At 35.6% G+C, this 21,146-nt stretch overlaps 1 protein-coding gene across 8 annotated transcripts in view; it reads right to left on the minus strand.

Annotated features, from left to right (window-relative positions):
• The window catches only part of RAPGEF6 (Rap guanine nucleotide exchange factor 6), a 179,758-nt gene that overhangs the window by 96,217 nt on the left and 62,395 nt on the right, over nt 1-21,146 (minus strand). For all 8 annotated transcript variants that reach the window (XR_013992373.1, XM_081035330.1, XM_081035328.1 and 5 more), the window contains one exon: nt 12,163-12,306. Coding sequence is in view for 7 of the 8 variants with exons in the window: in XM_081035330.1 (XP_080891456.1) it covers nt 12,163-12,306 (144 nt within the window). In the remaining variant the exon portion in view is untranslated. The remainder of the gene's footprint in view (nt 1-12,162; nt 12,307-21,146) is intronic.

Below are 21,146 nucleotides of genomic sequence, written 5' to 3' on the forward strand. Positions count from 1 at the left end.
TCTGAACAACATTATGCTGTCCATCTGAATTCTGCTGCTCCTTAGAAGACCAGAATTTACTTCATAAAACTAAGCATTACTCTAAACAAAGAAAGGTCATGCTTTTAATACATGTGATCATTTATGAATGTAGGTTTCCATAAAACTTAAGAACTATTTGTTTTCTGCCAAAATGCATTTCTATGTAAAATTAAATCTCACAAATACAAACAAGCATGACTAGTTTTCTAAACATAAAAAACATGGAAAATACATACAGACTGATTTTCAAGTACCAATGTATTTTTCCCCCAATATACTTGAGTTAGATAAACTACAATGGGTTGGAATTTCAACAACATGTTAAGCATTCAAGAATAAATCAAATAAAATGTAATTTTAATCATTCATTTTTTAAAATAGAAAAATTATAGCAGACACTTTGTAAGTAATGAAGCCAAACATTTCCTAAAGATACATTTCGAAAAGACAAGCATTTTGTACATAAACATTAGTAATATGACTCAAAAACATTTCAGTTTCAATTCCAGACAGTAATTACATTCAAGTATAATACCAACAGGATAAATTAAAACCAAATCAAAAAGCAAAATCCCAATGGGCACCTTTCCCCGTTCTTATAAATCATGTTGATAACACACAAAGAAGGACCTCAAGCTGAGCAAGGGAGACAGCCATCTCTTCTTAGCTGCTTTAAAAACCTGCTGCCCTGTGCGGGAAATGCGATCCACTAATGCCATATGTTAGAACTCGTAGTAAACACCAACTCAATAAAGGAACTCTTTTCCTTTAGTTTGGCCTCTAAGTGAGGATGACATCACCCTTTCCCTCGTTCTACCAATCATCTCATAGTTCTGCCATGCTAGGAAATTGTATGGTGAATCTAGCACGCAAAATCTCCCTGTGCAGCAACACTATGAAAGAAATAAACAGGCTAACTCTATATTCAGTATATGAATCCACTGCCACTCTGATGACACACCACAGTTTCTCCAGAAATAATGCCTTAACCTCTCAATTACTGAAGGAAGAAATAAACATCTTTTGAAGACAAAAGTCAGTAACTTATAAAGTAATTAAAAATATACAATTAGGTGAATAAACAATTTTTTCACTTCCATCACTTTTAGAATTTTATCTTGATCTCGTTCCATTATCTTACCAATTCAAATGAAGTAACTGCGGCAAGGAGAAAACCCTCCCTGATCTAGACTTTGTCTAGGAATCATCATCACAGGATAACCATTTAAGAACACATATGCCCCGGCATATGACATTAAGCTTTAAGAAGGTCTTTCACACTACTACAAGATAAAGCAACCAGTATATGTCGGCTTTCGAAACGTGAAACCATTACACAATATTTTTCTTAAAAATGTGAATGCTATATAGTTAATATAAAATTTATGTTAACTATATAAATTATTTCTAAACAAAAATACAAAATGGGACGTTTGATATCATGTTGTATAGAAAGCCAAAGATGAGGTTCTGAGAGTTACTGAACAATAACTATTCCTTTTATTTCAGTAAGTCAACAACACTGAAAAGGAGGGGGGAAAAGTCATCATGGATAAAAGGTAAGTTATCAGAGGATATATATCCTACACATTACAAAACAAAACCCAACAATAACAAAAACCAGGTTTGTAGTAATCTCAGGTATAGCCACAGTTTATTCCCCATCTGCACAGTGAACTATAACCACAACTTAGAGAAACCAAACCAAAGGAGATGAGGAACAAAAGAAAAATTATGTCGTTTTATAAAATAAAATGAAGCCACTCATTTCTGTATTTTAGTTGTATCTGGTCTTTGAAATATAAACTGTTCAATGAACTGATTGATACTGTAAAAATACTTTAATCCTTTTGGGAAACGAGCGAATAAATGACACTTGACCACAATGTCAGAGGTAACGTACAAGCTCTTTTAAAGGCTCCTCTCAAGCCTCAAGCTTTTCCACCGCTTCCCATCTCCCCACCCCCCAACCCCTTGGTTAACTTAAACATCTGAAATGAATCTCTGTAGTTATCAGACATGGTTAACTCTAATTACTGGTGCCCCTCAGGAATTCCTGCTTTTAAACTGCATCCTATCTATTCCTCAGCCTTTCTGAAGGAGGGAAGCCAGAGTGCCAACGCTCATGCTCCTATTCTTCTGTAAAGAACAGTGTGCTTCAGCACACTTTCATCTATGTCCACTAAATGCTCAGCACCATGCTGCTGAAAAGCCTTTCAAAGCCACCAGCAGGACACACGTGCACTATGAAATATGATCCATCCTTAGGGAGTGATCCAGGAAGAAAAAGCAAAGAGGGAGGGAAGCCTTCATCATCAACTAAGGTGATGTAAGCTTCTATAATTAGAATCAGGGAAACTGAAGGAACAATAAAAAGGCAGCACCAGGCTTCTCCTTGCCGCCCCCCCTCCCCTCGCCTCCGCCCCCCCCCACACTGTGCAGTTGTATCAAGCATTTTTCCCTCACTCATACACACACACACACACAAACACAAGAATACACCTGGCATATATAGTAATCCATCAAATATGTTACATAATATATGTAAACCTAATGTAAAATTTTAACATAGTGGATGGTTTTCTTCCAAAACTGAGATCTGCCCAATAATTAAAACAGAGCTATTTATGTAAACATGACTGGAAAAAGAAATCTCATAAAAAATTAAACTACTGGGAATGTTGTTTCCATCTGTAAATTCTGGATTATACTAGAGATCGCATCACTTCTCTCATTTTAAATACGCATTTTCTAGCAGTACAAAAGCCAAATACCAAATGTAGCAGTTACTGAGCAGATAACAAATCAAAGTAACAGGCAGTAACAATCAGCATTAATGTGTCTGCCATGTCTGAGCAGCTATTCCCTTGTCAACTGGGCAGCGCTCGCAAATCCTTACCTCAGACCACAGGTAGACATGATTATCAGAGTTGCTTCAAACAATCTTCAAAAGATCTTTCTTTAACATTTTTTGTGTAGTGTTTCAAGAATGATAAAAACCTTCCTGATTCTGGTTCCCTGGGCACACCCATATGAATCAGTGTCACCTTATTTCAGGGAAGGAGAACTGCCCCCAGACAACCAGACAGGGCGTGTCCTGCCCTCCTGCCAATCCTCCTGAAGTTCGTACAGAGTGAATGATAAAAGATAACTTTAAATAATGACTACTTAGAAGTTAGCAATACTTACGTAGAGACTTAAAAATAATTTTTATACCCATAACCCAGTAATTTAACTTCCATAAATCAATCCTAAGGAAAAAAGTTATATACAGATTTGTCCATACAAGTTGTTTGTAATAGAGAAAAATAGGAAGCTACGTGAGAATACTTTGTTACTCATATAATATTAATATTAAAAATAATGTTTCGAAAAAATTTAATTACATGAGAAGTAGAGAGTCAGGATATAATAACTAAATATTCAGCATTATCTAAATTAGTTAAAAGATCTCAATCAAGAGACATACCGTGTTTCCCCCAAAATAAGACTAGGTCTTATATTAATTTTTGCTCCAAAAGACTACATTAGGGCTTATGTTCAGGGAATGCCATCTTGAAAAATCATGCTAGAGCTTATTTTCCGGTTAGGTCTCATTTTCGGTCAAACATGGTACATTTAACAATCATTAGCAACGCTGGCTATCTTTGGTTTTGAGGATTACAGCAAATTCATTCCCTTCTTAATATTCTTCTGTATGTTTTTGCATTTATACAATTGAGAACTTTGTTTCGCACTTTTTCATTTGCTCCAGGCAGGCATCTTCCCTCCTTATTTGATCCCGATACCACCACTTTGCCTTTCTCTGTCCATCTGTGGACTCATGACCCTCTACCTAGGCATAAGCACATCCTATCTACATTCTGCATTATTTCCCAGAAGACAAACGAGAAGCAAAATTCTCCTAGGAGATGTCAGTCACTCCCAAATAAAAAAAGTCCTGCTTTTACCGTACAAAGCATCATAAAGAGCACTCTGGGTTGTAAACAGGGTGAGAGGACAGCCGATGCTGAAATGCTGCAGACTGTCTCGCAGAGGTGGGGCTCCACGTCTCTCAGTACCTACCTGGTCAGCACTCAATGTCCTATACACGAGTAAGATTAGCAAACGCTCCACATACAAACTTCCTTGTTTTACAAGTGATACAAGATTGTTTACTCAGTCATTTTTTCATTCTGCAAGTATTTACCAAACACAAAATATAACTGAAAACAATCAGGATCCATCAAGTCCACAGACACAAAATAAAGTTCACAAATGTTGAGTTTCTTCATAATCAGTGACTATGACCTCTGCCGTCCAAACTAGAAATTCTGATAATAGATGCACCAGGAGTGTTTACACCTCCTCCATTTTGACTTGAATAAATGTCTGAAGTATCTGCTTATTGATACTCTGCTATGCTGTGAATATCTGTGTCCCCCCAATCCCAATTCCTATGTAGAAACCCTAATCTCCAAAGTGACATCAGGAGGTACGGCCTTTGGGCGGTGACTAGGTCACGAGGGCTCTGGGGTGGGGATCTGTGCCCTTGTAAGAGGCCCCCCATAGCAACCTAGGCCTCTCCACCAGGTGGACACAGCAAGAGCTGGCAGTCTGTAGATCAAAACAAAACAAAACGTATTATCTGGTTCAATTCCCACACATGATGCAGGGACTGAGGATCTCACATATTCTGTAAAATTCAAGTCAGTGCTTGAGATAGAACAAGAACCATAACATCTTACTCCTAGTTTAATGTCTATTTGATCACATCAGACGGAGAGCTCTGGCTCTTATTAACCTGCCCACATCAGATTTTGTTTATTTGCACCTAATGTCTTCGGAAGTCCAAACGGGTGGTCCTGAGTCAAACGCTGGGAGGCTGCCACGGTCTGAAGGTTTGTGTCTCCACACCCCCAAATTCATATGTGCAAATACTGATTCCCAAGGTGATGGAATTAGGAGGTGGGGTCTTTGGAAGCCGATCAGCTCATGAAGAAGGAGCCCTAATGGTTGGGATTAGTGCCTTTATAAAAGAGGACAGACGGCTCCCTAGCCTTTTCCACCTTGTGAGGAGACAACGAGAGGCCGACTGTCTGTAACCCAAAAGAGGGCCTTTATCAGAACCCCACCTGATGCTGGACTTCCAGCCTCCAGAACTATGAGAAATAAATTTCCGTTATTCATAAGCCTTTCAGTTGGTGGTATTTTGATATAACCTGAACAGAGTAAGACATGCTCCCTGAAATCTCAGCAATCGTATATTTGGACCAAGTTCTCTATTTCCTCCTGAGCAGGTCAGGGCTAGGATTCTATTTCTCACTGCAGGATGGCTTGATCAAAAAGACACATACAGACTCCACTTAGCAAATGTGTTTTGCTAAAAACCTTAAGATGTCACATCCACGGTCAAGTGAAAGAATCTAGCCATTATACAGTGTACTACCATAAAGGTGGTTATATGATCTGGTCCTCATAATCAACTCTGATTCAGCTGCACTGACGAATGGTCTTAATCTCTCTAAATATGATCTGAATCCAAAGAAAACATACAGCACTGCAGGAGAGCAGGAAACATAAGGTGCAAGCAGAAGTAACAAATGAGAAAAGCGCTGCTTTGCTGCGTTTAGTAATTTGTGAGTCTAAAATGAAATAGTAGATTCTAGAGTGTCATACCATGCCCACCACCTGCCGTATTATCCCAGAACAATAAACTGGGTGGAAAGAAAATATGTAAAGAAGGGTGAGCAAAAGGAATTTAAAATCATGACCCATGATGCTGCCATGGAAATCCCTCTTTCCAGATGTCCCTCTGGGAAGAGTTGGTTGGCCCCACTTCTGTGCAGGTGCTATGATGGAGAAAGATAAGGAAGATGGCCAGTAGTTTATCCTGTGCCTGAGAATGTAGAATGCAGCAAAGGAACCCAGAAAGAAAACAATGATGACTTAATCTATTGATGGACTTGGGGTAGAGTTAAGAGAAGATAACAAGCACATGAAATGCCCATGCTGCTTGTTATTCAGAAATAAAGAAAAAGAAAGGCGAAATCAATGAAACCGACTATAATTTCATAACCAACAAGATGCTTCTGAAACCTTTGGAGAATGTCAAGATTTATATTTGGGTCAATATGCTTCTATGAAAATAACTGAGCATGAATGTCGTCTGATATTGTAGATTCATTCAAAATTAAACAATGGCATACTTGGTGCTTGACCTTGGTGAAACTAAGATACCAGTAAGGCCTCACTTTACCATTTAAGTTACATACATACCAATATGAAAAATTCAACTTACTACATTTGAAAAATGTTCACTGTTGTAGAATATTTAAAACACAGCAATGAACTTTATATAAAAAATACAGACATTTAAGAAATTCTTAAAGAAGTTAATTTTGTTTTCTCTGATCCTCAGAACAGAGCAGAATTACAAGAGCACACTGCATGTAAGTATGTGTAACACCCTATGAGATCAATGAAGAGAAGTGCGCTCTATGCATAAGAAATGTCAGGGAAGGCTCCTCCAAAGAGGGCATGATGAATGGAGTCTTGAAAGCTGAGTAGGACTCTGGCAGGAGGACAAGGTAGGAGGCTATTATGGATAAAAGGAGCAAATGGCAAGTTAAGATTCAAACTGATTCATCAAAGGACAGAATTACATTAGGTAAAGAAGCCTGTAAGAAAGAACCTTGCAGGGAGAGAGAACAGGACCAAGGGAAGAGACTTCCAACAAAACAATGGGGCCAGAAGGCTGATGAGGTAGACCGGGGTCAAATGAGGAATATACCGTGTAATCTTGAAACTGTTTAAAATAAAAAAATTTTGAGCTACATTTCTAACAATATGTAATCTATTTATAAATTAGTACATATATTACCAGAAAAAATATTTTGCATTCATTATGAAATACTAGTCACAAAAATCCTCGTAAAACTTAAAAGATAACAGTACATATACACTCTACTATTTCCTTCCCATGTCTTGGAGATTGTTTTGCAATCTACAATTTAAGACACTTGGGTTAAACTACTGGCTTTGCTAACTACTATCAGAAAGGAGGTCCTCAGATCAATAATTCCAAAAGCAGTCATTAGTTTTTGGCAGACATCCTTGTCATTTAATTGGCTTCCAGCCACTCGCTGCATATAGTAAAGCAACTCATTCAGTGATTTTTCATACACATTTTGTAACCACTTCATCTTATGATGTTGGGCAAAGAAATTACCTTCTTTAAAGTGAGCTACTGTGATTGTATGCTATAAAAACATGGAGGGGTTGGGGGTAATTGGGTGACTGTTGGTTGTTCTAACTTCCAGCCAGCTTGATTTTATTTTTCCTACCTCTATTCTCTCTTTGTCCTGATTATTTAGCGTAGTTGTTTTCAGTTATCTTAACATAGTTACATATTTTGGTAACCATTTTATATCCAGGTATAGAATAATAAAATTATTTTGTAAGCAATAGAAGTCAAGATATTTTTTGAGTATTTACAACAGCAACAATAGGAATAGAAACTGCTGACATTATTGAATGTTTTTCAAGGCACCAAACACTAGGCAGAGCCTTTTATATACATTCTCTCATTTAAACCTTTCATAAATCTATAGGTTATATATTAAAACGTAGAAAAGTTACACAGCTTGCCCAAGGTTACATAGGAATCTAAACAAGCTGATACAAGAACAGGCACTCTTACTGTCTGACAGGCAATATGTTCTGAGGATACAATGATGGTGGTGCACATTTTCAAGGCGTGACGTTCCGATGGAAGAGACAGACATTTGAATAAACAAGTACAATGTAGTGTACTCAGTGGTCACAGGTATACACATGGATTATTATGGGAATGCAGGGATCTGTACCTAACACTTCCCAAGGGCAAGTCATGGCGTCCTCCCATAAGATGATGTGTAATTTAGTCTTGAGGATGACTAGGATTTTGTAAAGACGAATAAAAGGACATTCTAAGTAAAACAAACAGTATATGTATGTTATAAAAACATAGTTTTCAACACACACACAGTAACTATGTGAGGAGATGGATGTATTAACTAAGCTTATTGTGGTAATCATTTTGTAACATATATGTATATCAAATCACAATGTTGCACTCTTTAAACTCACACAGTGTATGTAAATTACATCCCAATAAAACTGAAACAATAAATAAAAAACATGGTTTCTTTAAGGGTCAGCATATTTGTTCAGCACGGTTGAAAGGTAGGAAATATGTAGAAAAAGAAAAAAGATAAAGACGTTGGACAAAGTCCAGACCTGTGCTGTCCAATATGGTAGCTACCAGCCACATGTGGTTACTTAAATGTAATTTATTTTAAATTAAAATTTTAAATTAAAATCCTCAGCTATACTAGCCACATTTGAAGTGCTCAATAGCCATGTGTGGCTGGTTAGTTCGCACCAATTTGGAAAGCTTAGTTATAAAACGTCCATCACTGCAGAAAGTTCTATTAGACAGAACAGGTATAGACTCTGAAGGTCCTTACATGCTAGATCATTGGGATTTCTGACAGATGGTGGCAGGGAATGAAAAGATTTAAGAGATTAAAAAGAAATGATATTGTTACAGCTTCATTTAGGACTGATACTGTGTTTCCCTGAAAATAAGACCTAGCCGGAAATCAGCTCTAATGCGTCTTGTGGAGCAAAACTTAATATAAGACCCGGTCTTACCGGGTATAATAATACATAATATAAAATAATATATGATATAAGAGTAGGTCTTATGTTAATTTTTGCTCCAAAAGACACATTAGAGCTGATTGTCTGGGTAGCTCTTATTTTCAGGGAAACAGGGTAGAAGTAAAATGGATGGATTAGTTGGTAGCTGGGGCTAGGGGAAGATGTACAGAATAGGGCTAACAGTAAGGAAACCAGAGAGAAGAGAAAACCAAATCTTAATGTCAAATAAACAAGATGTTAAGGAGGTATCTTTTAATAAAGAAATAATGCAACACTTCTGAATTTCTAAAAAAATTTCCAAATCTCTTAAAATGAAAAAAACCCCACCACTTTTATAATGAAAGTTGACTGCGGCAGTGTGGACGATTGCTATTACAACAGTTCTAGAAAGAATGGCAGTGAACACTACGGCAATGACATGGGGGAATTCAGAGGAGGGCACACATTTGAAACATTTGAGAGGAAGAATCTATAGCTATTACCGACTGGTTAGACTGTGAGTGTGCACATACGTTCCAAGTACTTCAGCAATCACCTCCTAAAACAGGCAGACCTGGTATTACCATCCTCATTTTTAGACGTCAAGTCAGCAAATCACAAAGAGTTCAGATGAAATGCCCTGATCATACAGTTAGTGAAGGAAGGATGGCTCTTCTAAATACTAACTAGACTATTTCCACTTAGCTCAGTAACCCATCCTACTCATTGAATGTCGCTCCCAATCACCTTTTTCACTTTTCCTAAGTATCAAATATACCCACCTCAAAGATCAAAGCTCTGAAATTGCTGAGAAATTTGGGGACATTTAAATTTGTTGCAAGCTGACAGCAATACCCAAAGGAGTTTCAAAAATGTTATTACTGTTATAGAGATGCTCTTTTTTTAACATTAAAATAAAAACTTGCACTTTTAAGATTATGGTTCTCGTCTTTATGCAAAGCAATGTATGACAAAACTGAAAATATTTCATAAAACTAAACCATCTTTTCCAATTTTTCTGAGCATTCAGTTAGAAAATAACTTTAAAACACATGCAAACCCAGGCTGTGTACTAATAATTACGATTAAAAAAAAGAGTAGCAAAACCTTCTGTACAACTTTAAGAATTTTTGACCTTCAGCACTCTAGCAAGAAAGTTTATGATGGTTTGCAAATGAAAAAAGAAACTGTCAAGTTTCTACTGCTGTCTGAAAGAAGGAAAGATTCCTGCTGATCCTTCTCTCTGAACTGCTACAGTAGAACAAAAGAAATAAAGAACTCTATAGGAACCATAAAACCAATTCTCTACTGGATGCTTTATTAATACTAATTAAGATTTTCTGTTACAAAGTATCCTTATCCAGATGGATCAACTACCAATATGTAGGAATTTGGCCAGATGCATAGGTTTTACATAATTGGTGAAATCAATTATAAGTAAATGAAAACTTCTTAATACTGTATTTTCTAAATTGCCTGAAACATATTCCTTTCAGGAAAAACAAAAAGCACAAAACAATTCAGGAAACCGCAAATGCAAGTAACACAACCAAAAAGCCTTCTATAACTCAGTCTCATGGTTAATAAATCAGTTTTATCAAAACTGAATCCACTTAGTTCTCCCCTTTCCATGATATGCCAAATTCCTGACAGTACCTAGTAGGATAACTACCTAAAACTAGCTAAGTAAGCCTTTACATGCAAAAATGCCACACTTTAGAGTCATCAAATAGATACAATCCCAAGCAGTGTGCCTACTGTGCTTTCTGGTCCACTCAGGAAACCAGCATATCCGCAAGAGGACAACTTTCAGTACACACCGAGGCTAAAGTAAATAACTAATAAGCACTAGCCATAGATAGCAGAGCAAATATGGAATCTGTCTAAGCTTCATGACATGACACCAAAAAAATCTGGGAAGAGAACACACTAAAGTTGCAACTAGAATAAGCAAGAAATCAAAACACACAAACTATGCTATGCTCTCTAACTCACACAAGGAGACTACAACAATTATACATTTTACTCTTGCAATTGTACTTAGATTTTTTTCTAAAGAAACCAAAGATATGGGCATATATAACCACAAAGACACTCAGCATCTTAATTTTTTAAAGAAATTACAAAAACTAGAAAAATCTAAATGACCAAATATCCAGAACGGAGTAAATAAACTACAGCAGTTATTATAATGGAGAATTATGACACTCTTAAGAATAATGTTGTAAAAAAACAAACCCATTTAATAGCATTCAAAGATGTTTAGATTATATATTTAACTTTTAAAGTTATAAAATAGATCATATATTTAAGTTTTAAAAGTTAGTCAAAAAACTTACATATCTATTTGTATGTTGAAAAAGCTTTATCCAAGAATATTAAAAAATGGGACTAATCAACTTTCAATTTTTTCAAAAACAGACATATATTACTTGTGTAATAAGGCAAAACATGTTAGTTTAAATTAATTAGTGATGGGGAAATTTACTATGTAAAAAGAAAATTATTAAGTAAGAACAGGAAATGAACTTCGCATGGCTCTGGATGTAGTAAAAAATTTAGGTAGTATATCGTATGTTATTGTTTGTCATCAGAATTAGAATGTGCTGAATATTAGGGAAATTAGGCAAATGTGACTAAATCCTTAGAGCTGCCTTAAATTTAACAGTTACTTCAGTACAAACAGCTCCCTAAATAATCATGCTTGTTCCTAACACGGAATAAGAAAATGTCTGTTTCTGACAACCAAAAGAACTAAACATACCCTCGGGAACTTTGTTAGTCAGTCTCTACATTGTTTTTATATTTTGGGGGATCATGACTCCTTTGAAAACTGACAAAAATCCACCTGGATTTTTCCTTTCTTTGATTATCCATACTTTTTGATTCAACTATTTTTCAGTCTAAAATGAAGTTATCTACAATTACAAAACTGAAGACTTTTGAAAAACAGCTTATTTTCCTTCTGGTATTACGAAGTTTATTTCATCTGGTTCTTTTGCAGTATTTGCATGTGAAAATATACCTTTAGTGCTTGCGTATGTTTCTGCAATGACACCCATTATGCATATCTATCCCACATCTCAAAGGCAGAATTGACATATTTTTATTTCTTTTGTATGTCTTACAGCATTATCAGAAAAAAAGTGAGTCCATTACCTGAGTTTTCAGGACTCTAATCTATGTTGTATTCAGGTAGTAAAAAGGCAAGGAAATCTACAAATATGTTTAAAAATATGGTTAACAATTTTTTTTACATTATTTAAACAGAAAAAAACAAAACTCTCACTGATAAGAGTATTTCTACCCAACTCAACCAAGCAGAAGTATTTTTAAAAATTATATAGATCTATTTCACAGCCCCAAATTTTTATACATAGAGCCCAAAGTGTTGATATTACCAAAATATATGTAAATTAAAGATATTATATATGAAAATTAAAGGAAGATTCATAGACTGTTCCTAAATATACTCACAGAAAGATAGCTGTGAATATCCACATCATCAGTAATGGTTTGGCGCTCTCCTTTATAGTTAATTTTCCGAAACCTCCGTCGAGATTGTCTGGCAGGAATTTCTCTTTGTAGAATACTATCTTCATTATCTTTGGAATTCTCTACCTGAAACACATGTTCACATTCCTGATTAAACATCCAATTTTTCCATATTACTGACAGTCTATGGAGTCTTAACAGGCTCATAAGGAGGCTTCATTTATTTCTTACAAGAAATTGCATCAAGCAAACAGTCTGTATAAAGCTCATTAGCTCAAAAAGATTAAAGGTGACATTATTATAAAGATCTGGAGACCACAGTTTCCTTCCAGGAAATAGTCTGTCTTGCTCACATAAACATACATCCTCTAAGTAAAGTCACTTACCAGAAATGAAGGCTGTGAAATACACCTACACATTCAATAAGAACTTCTGAGCTAATCTAGTTACAAACTGCCTGATTATACACATATTAGCAATCAATCAAGGTTATGATTTCAGTGAACTGATAAACAGGAAAACAAAAATGTTTTATGCATTATTCTTTGGTGTCCATCTTAATGTATGACCATAGCCAAGAGTAAGGCTAACATTTACTGAAGGCTTAAATGGGCTGGCATGCACATACATTTAGTTCATACAACACCCCTGTAAGCAGCTCTTACTATCTTGTGTTCACAGATGAACAAAGTAAAATCCAGAGACTAGTGACTTTCCAGTCTCAGAGCAGTGATACTTATTAAAGGTGAACTGAATACAGGCTTGTCTCCAAAACTAACGCTACTGACACAAGACCACATAGCCTGTCTAATCAGACTAAATCATAATTTTAAAAACTTACAAAGGATATGTTCTAAAGTATACCTTATAATTAACCTCACATCCAATAAATAACACATAATTTGTTTTCCCAACTACTTTTCACGATGTCGTATCTTTTGCTAATACAAAAAATTTCCTAGTTACCCAAGTATAAAATTCCATCAACATTTCCAACTCCCCTGCTTGCCTTGCAAATCTTATCTTCAATCATTTCTTAGAACTTGTCAATTCTTTTTTTAATAAATCCCTCTCTCAATGCCCTTTCTTTTATTCCTATTATTGCTATCACTTATTCAAGTCTTAATAACTTCAGTCCTGAAATATCACAATAGGTAATCCTGCTGCTTCAAATATGTTCCTCTCTAATTCCATCTGGCATGGTCAGTAAAAACATCTAGATCAATCATCTCCTGTTCAAAATGCTACAATAGACTGCTAATGGTTATCCAATAAAATTTAAACTATAACATTTGATAGTCAAAGCCACATACAGTCCATCCCCAAAATATTTTTATCCCTTTATCTTATAGTGTAAGCCTGGAAAAAACCACTCCCTTATCCTCCTCCCCACACACAAAAAAACCCTCTCACATACAAGCTCTAATGAAAGATGCAAAATTTCCTGATGATTTCTCAAAAAGAGTTGATGGCGAAGCTGTTCTGTTTCAGGTGTGAGAGAATTCAAGAGTAAGTAGCAACCAAGTCACGTGACTATTCATGGGTCCTTACATAGAAATAACTTACATTCTGCTAAGTAACTTTATTATTTCCTCAATTTGTATTAACCCATCCATTCTATCTCACATACTGAAACACTACCAATCATTTAAGACACGTCTCCACTGCCAAGTATCAGAAAATATAAAGCTATAATAAAAAACTTTCAAATAAAGACTTGAAAATGAGCAGGAGACTGTAAACAGCAACCAAGCAGGTGAGTACTGACCAGGACCAAAAAAAAAATCCTTCCTGAATGTCCTCGCTCCCCACAGCAAGGCCAACAAGCAGTGGAGTAACTGGCAACAGCAGTCTGCTTTTGGAAGAGACGCGAGAATACGGGAATACAGAGAGAGATCCTGTTGGAAACACAAAAGCACAGGGAAGGCCTAAAACTGAGGGGGGAGCAAGAATGCTTAGAAAAATGTTCCAACAAACCAGTGCCAACCCTAACCACAAAGTAACACCAAGGGGAATCTGAAACCACTGGTGCATTGAAGGTAATCATAACAACACAAAATCCAAACCTATTTCGATTCTAGCAGAAGAGCTGTGTTCATCTCCAGGCCTAAACACTATCTACTCTTCATTCCCTACACACAATACCTAGCATTAAATCCAAAATAATGACTCACATAAAAATATAAAGGGGGAAGAACCCCAACAATCCACTGCCAAGAGACAAAGCAATAAACAGGGCAAACCGTGAAAATTAGAAATTATCCAGATGCTGAACTCTCAGAGGATTTAAAACAACAAAGGCTCAGTGGAAAAGACGGACAATCTGATAGACAGGTGAAGAATTTCAGCAGGCATAAGGAAAATATTAGAGTAAAATGAAAATGTTAGAAACAATGTGGTACTAAAGATAAAGAATGCCTGTGATAAGCTCGTCAAAAGACTTGATGCAACTGAGTTTAAGAATCAATGAACGTAAAAATAGGTCAACAGAAATTACCCAAACTAAAACGGAGAGAAAAATTCAAAAAGAAAACAAAGAAATTAAATGACACTACAATGTAAATAAAAAGAATGAGTGAACTGGGAAGAGAGAGACAAAAAATAACACAGCACAAAGTCAGAAAGAGACAGAAAATAAGAAATAACTGATACAGAGGATAGGCTGAAAAGACAACGTATGTCTAAACAAATTTCAAGGTGATAACAGAAAGAGAAATGCGACAATGTCTGAGAAAAGGACTATTTTTCAATTAAAAGAAAGCCTAGAGCAGCCCAACAAATCCAAACAGGATAATTAGAAACTACAACTATAATTTTAAACAGAAAAGATAAACAAAACACTTTAATGAAGGCGGAGGGAAAATGTAGATAAGCTATAAAAGAAAGGCAGTTAGATTAATAACTGACTTCTCAAAAAACAATGGATGCCAGAAAATAGAATGTATTGATCGTGCTGAGGCAAAAAGATTCTCCTCCCAAAACTGCATTCATGGCAAAACCATCCTCAAGGAAGATGCAAAATAAAGATATTTTCAGGCAACAACAACAACAAAAAGTGAAGCAATACACCCAGTTGAGATGTTTACCAAGAAAACTTTATTAAAAGAAATTTTAAATGGTGTACCTCAGATATAGCACAAGTGTTCTCGTAAGTAAAGTCTCAGATGCAAGAAATAAAAGCAAACAATGGTAAACACAGGGTTATAGCTGAGTAAATAATAATTGCATAAAACAATACAATAAGGCAAAATTTATGTAATAAATAAGAAGAACTAAAATTCTGGGCAAAAATAGCCATCGCATTTGGATACAGTCACCAGAAGGAAACTTTTGTAAGCTTCGATAACTTCGGTTATTTTTAAGTAGGCACATGAAAATAGCCAGAATTAGAATAAAAAGAATAGGTTAAACACAGTATCTAAGGGAGTATAGTTGGGGGAGGACTGGAAGAAGAGAACTTACTATAAAGAGAGAGCAAAAACAGGAGAGAAAAAAGAAGACAAAGCACATAATGTAGTAAAAGTAAATCCAACCTGCCATTAATCATAATGAATGTAAATGAAAGAGTCTTTCCAGGTAGAAAACAATCTTACAGCAAATGCAGAAAAGAGGTAATAGTCCCCAAGTATTAAGGCTCACAGAATCATGATACAAAAATATGACAAAACAGTACTAGAAATTAAAATTATAGGCTAACATTGCACTAAGAAATAATGAATGCAAGAATCTTAAACTCGATTATCAAACGAGATTCAGAAAAAAGACAGCAAACAGCTCAAGTCAAGCTTTTACTAGGAATGCCAGGGTAGTTTAATATTAGGAAAATCTATTAATATAAATCACATTAAGAGAAAGAGAGAAAATGTAACAGTGTAACAAATGCAAAACAAAAAACTTTATAAATATCAATTATCCTTTTCTGATAAATTTTAGCAATATTTTTTGATACTCAAGATAACCCTTTTACGTTACTAGGAACTTTTGACAGAATCCCAATAGTTGTTGATACTTGTTTGCTTTCTGACACAAAAAATCACAAAGACATCTGCTACTCCACATGTGATATAAGCCATTAGTTCATAAAGGCTTGTATCCTTTTAGTGGGAGAATGATATTTACTCACCACAATCGGGGCTCTGTAACCAGTAGGAGTGTTAAAACTACTTGACTGTCACTGCTTCTGAGTTTTTACAATTAAAAACTCCAGTAAACATATTTTTTCATAAAGTAAACCAACTTGGGAAATATTTTAAAGAGGAAAAAAAGTCACGTGTTGATGCTGACATTTCTTATTCAAATTTTGGACTAGAGTTTTGACTTAATATCTTTGATTTTGTATAATACTTTAAAAAATATAACATTTATTAGCTCAAAAAGTACATGATTATTTTGTTTTATTTTTGAAATTATTTTTTCAGCTACAGTTGACATTCAATATCATTTTATGTTAGTTTAAGGTGTACAGCATAGTGGTTAGACATTTAGATAATTTACACAGTGATTCCCCCAGTTAGTCTAGTACCCCGCTGGTAAAATACATAATTGTTAAAAAATTATTAACTATACTCCCTATGCTGTACTTTATTTACAACCCCATGACTATTTTGTTAACTACTAATTTGTACTTCTTAATCCTTTCACCCTTTTCACCCAGACTCCCAACACCCCTCCCCTCTGAGAACCATCAGTTTGTATGAGTCTGTTTCTGTTTTATTTGTTTCTTGCTTTTGTTCTTTACATTTCACACATAAATGAGATCATACAGTATTTATCTTTTACAGTCTGACTCATTTCACTTAGCAGAATACCCTTTAGGCCCATCTAGATGTCACAAAGGGTAAGATTTCATTCTTTTTATGGCTGAGTAATATTCCATTGTATATATGTACCACCTCTTTATCCAACTTCTACTTTTGGGCACTTAGACTGCTTCCATATTTGGCTATTGTAAATAGTGGTTCAGTAAACATATGGGTGCATATATCTTTTCGAAATTGTGTTTTAGATTTCTTTGGATAAATATCATAAGTGGAATTCCTGGGTCATAAGATAGCTCTATTTTTAGTTTTTTGAAGAACCTCCAAACTGTTTTCCATAGCAGCTGCACCAATTTGCAGTCCCAACAACAATGCACCAGGGTTTCCTTTTCTCCCTACCCTCGCTTGTTGATTTACTGATAACCATTCTGACAGGTGTGAGATGTTATCTCCCTGTAATTTCAATTTGCATCTGATGACTAGTGATGTTGAGCATCTTTTCACATGTCTACCATGTTTCCCCCAAAATAAGACCCAGCCGGACCATCAAGTCTAATGCATCTTTTGGAGCAAAAATTAATATAAGACTCAGTCTTATTTAAGACCGGGTATAACATAACATAACATTAACATAATACCAGGTCTTCTATTAATTTTTGCTCCAAAAGATGCATTAGAGCTGACTGTCCAGTTAGTTCTTATTTTCGGGGAAACAGGGTACTGGTCATCTGTATGTCTTCTTTGAACAAATGTCTATGTAGATCCTCTGCCCATTTTTAAATTGTGTTGTTTTCTGGGTGTTGAGCTGTATGAGTTCTTTATAAATTTTGGATATTAACCCTTATCAGATGTATCATTGGCGAGTATCTTTTCCAATTTAGTTGACTGTCTTTTCCTTTTGTTGGTGATCTTCTTTGCTGTGCAAAAACTTTTTAGTTTAATACAGTTCCATTTGTTTTTCTTTTGTTTCCCTTGCCCGAGGAGACAATATCCAAAAAAATACTGCTAGAAGTGTTATGAAAAAGTTTACTGCTTATGTTTTCTTCTAGGAGTTTTATGGTTTGGGGTCTTACATTTAAGTCTTTAATCCATTTTGAGTTTATTCTAGCATATGGTATAAGAAAGTGGTCTAGGGCGGACGGATGTCTCAGTTGGTTAGAGCAGAACTCTGAGCAACAGGGTTGCCGGTTCGATTCCCACATAGGCCAGTGAGCTGCGCCCTCCACAACTAGATTGAAGACAATGAGCTGCTGCTGAGTTTCCAGAGGGGCGGCTGGATGGCTCAGCTGGTTAGAGCCTGAGCTCTCAACAACAAGGTTGCCGGTTCAATTCCCACATGGGACAGTGGGCTGTGCCCTCCTCAACTGGATTGAAGGACGCCTTGGAGCTGATGGGCTCTGGAGAAACACACCGTTCCCCAACATTCCTCAATAAAATTAAAAAAAAAAAATTTCTGTGGCTAGTTTCATTTCTTTGCATGAAGAGACTGACTTTAAACCATTATATATTCTTGCCTTCTTTGTCATAGATTAAATGACCACATACGGCAGGTTTACTAGTGGGCTCTCTCTTCTGTTCCACTGATCTGTGTCTATTTTTCTGCCAGTACCCTGCTGTTTTGATTACTATGCCTTTCAGTATACTTTGATATCAGATAGCATGACACCTCTAACTTTGCTCTTCTTTCTCAAGATTTCTGTGGCTATTCTCAAGGTCTCTTGTGGTTCCATATAAATTTTAAGATTATTCTTGTTCTGTGAAAAATGCCTTTTGGTATTTTGATAGGGATTGCACTCAATCTATAGGTTGCTTTGGGCAGTATGGACACTTTAACGATGGTAATTCTTCATATCCATGAGCACAGTACATGCTTCATTTATTTGTATCTTCTTCAATTTCTTTCTTCAGTGTCTTACAATTTTCCGAGTGCAGGTCTTTTACCTCCTTGGTTAAACTTAGTCCTAGGTACTTTATTTTTCGATGCAATTGTAAATGGAATTGTTTTCTTAATTTCGATTTCTGATGGTTCATTATTGATGTATAAAAGTGCAACCTATTTCTGAATGTTAATTTCTTACCCTATTTTACTAAATTCATTTATCAATTCTAATAGTTTTTTGGTGGAATCTTCACGGTTCTCTCTATATGTAATATCATATTCTCTGCAAATAAATGCAGTTTTACTTCTTCCTTTCCAATGTGGATGCCTTTATTTCTTTTTCTCGTCTGATTGCTGTGGCTGGGACTTCCAATACTATGCTGAATAAAAGTGGTGAAAGTGGACGTTCTTGTCTTGTTCCTGATCTTAATGAGAACGCTTTTAGCTTTTCCCCATTGAGTACGATATTATCTGTGGACTTGTCTTATATGGCCTTTATTATGTTGAGGTATGTTCCCTTTATTCCCATTTTGCTGAGTTTTTATCATAAACGTATGCTGGATTTTTGTCAAGTGCTTTTCCTGCATATATTGATAAGATCATATGCTTTTCATCTTTCATTTTGTTTATGTGGTGTATCATGTGAATTGATTTGCAGATATTGAACCAACTTTGCATTCCAGGAATAAATCCCAATTAATCATGGTGTATGATCTTTTTAATGCACTGTTGAATTCAGTTTGCTAATATGTTGTTGAGGATTTTTGTATGTATGTTCATCAGGGACATTGGCATATAATTTTTTATTTTTGGTAATGTCTTCAGTTTTAGAATCAGGGTAATGGTGGCCTTGTAGAATGAGCTTGGGGACCTTCACTCTTCTTGAATACTTTAAAATAGTTTGAGGACAGGTGTTAATTCTTCTTTGAATGTTTAGTAAAATTCAACTGTGAAGCCATGTGGTCCAGGACTTTTGTTTGTTGGGAGTTTTATGATTACTGATTCAATTTTGTTTGTAGAAATTGGTCAGTTCAGATTTTCTGTTTTTTCCTGATTCAGTCTTGGAAGATTCAATGTCTCTGGGAATTTATCCATTTCTTCCAGATTGTCCAATTTGTTGGTATGTAATTGCTCATATTTGTTTATAATCCTTTGTACTTCTGTGGTGTCAGTTGTCACTTTTCTTTCATTTCTGATTTTATTTGGATCCTCTCGTTTTCTTGATGAGTCTGGCTAAAGGTTTACCAATTTTGTTTATCGTTTCGAAGAACTAGCTCTTGACTTTACTGATCTTTTGTACTGCTTTTTAGACTCTAATTCATTGATTTCCTCTTTGATCTTTATTATTTCCTTCCTTCCACTCACTTTGGACTTTGATGTTCTTCTGCTAGTTCCTTGAAGTGTAGGATTAGATTGTTGAGATTTTTCTTATCTTAAGGTAAGCCTGTATTGCTATGAATTTTCCTCTTAGGACTGCTTTCACTGTACCCCATAGATTTTGGGTCATTGGTCTTGAGGTTCTTTACATTTCTTCCTTGATCTTGTTGTTAATCCCTTCATAATTTTGTAGTATGTTATTTAGCTTCCATGTTTCTGTGTTTCTCAGTTTTCTTATATTTGATTTCTAGTTTCATACCAATGTGGTCAGAGAAAGCCACACCATACCAAGTTGGCTAGCAGGCACTTGGTATGATTTCAATCTTCTTAAATTTATTGAGAGTTGTTTTGTGGCCTAACACGATCTACCTTGGAAAATGTTACATACGAACTTAAAAAGCATGTATTAGGTTGGTGCAAAAGTAACTGGTTTTTGCAATTATTTTTAACCTTTTAAACTGCAATTATTTTTGCACCAATCTAATGTATTCTGCTGCTTTGGGGTGAAATACTCTAAAAATATCAATGAAATCCATTTGGTCTAATGTGTCATGTAAGGCCACTATTTCTGTGTTGATTTTCTGTCTGGAAGCTCTGTCCATTGGTGTCAATGGGGTGTTCAAGTGCCCTACTCTGATTGTATTACTGTGGATTTCTCCCTTTATGTTGGTCAGTATTTGCTTTATATAGTTTGGTGCTTCTATGTTGGAGACATAAATGTTTACAAGGGTTGTATGTTCTTATTGGGGTGATCCCTTTATCATCATGTAACGTCCCTCTGTCTCCTATTATAGACTTTATTGTAAAGTCTGTTTTGTCTGATATAAATACTGCTACCTGTTGGGTTTTTTTCCCCCCGTTTCCATTCACATGAAATATTTTCTTCCATCCCTGTACTGTCACTTTGTGTGTGTTTTTTGATGTAAAGTGGGTCTCTTGTGAACAGACTATGC

The sequence above is a fragment of the Rhinolophus hipposideros genome, assembly GCF_964194185.1.
Source record: "Rhinolophus hipposideros genome assembly, chromosome: 23".
NCBI lineage: Eukaryota > Metazoa > Chordata > Mammalia > Chiroptera > Rhinolophidae > Rhinolophus > Rhinolophus hipposideros.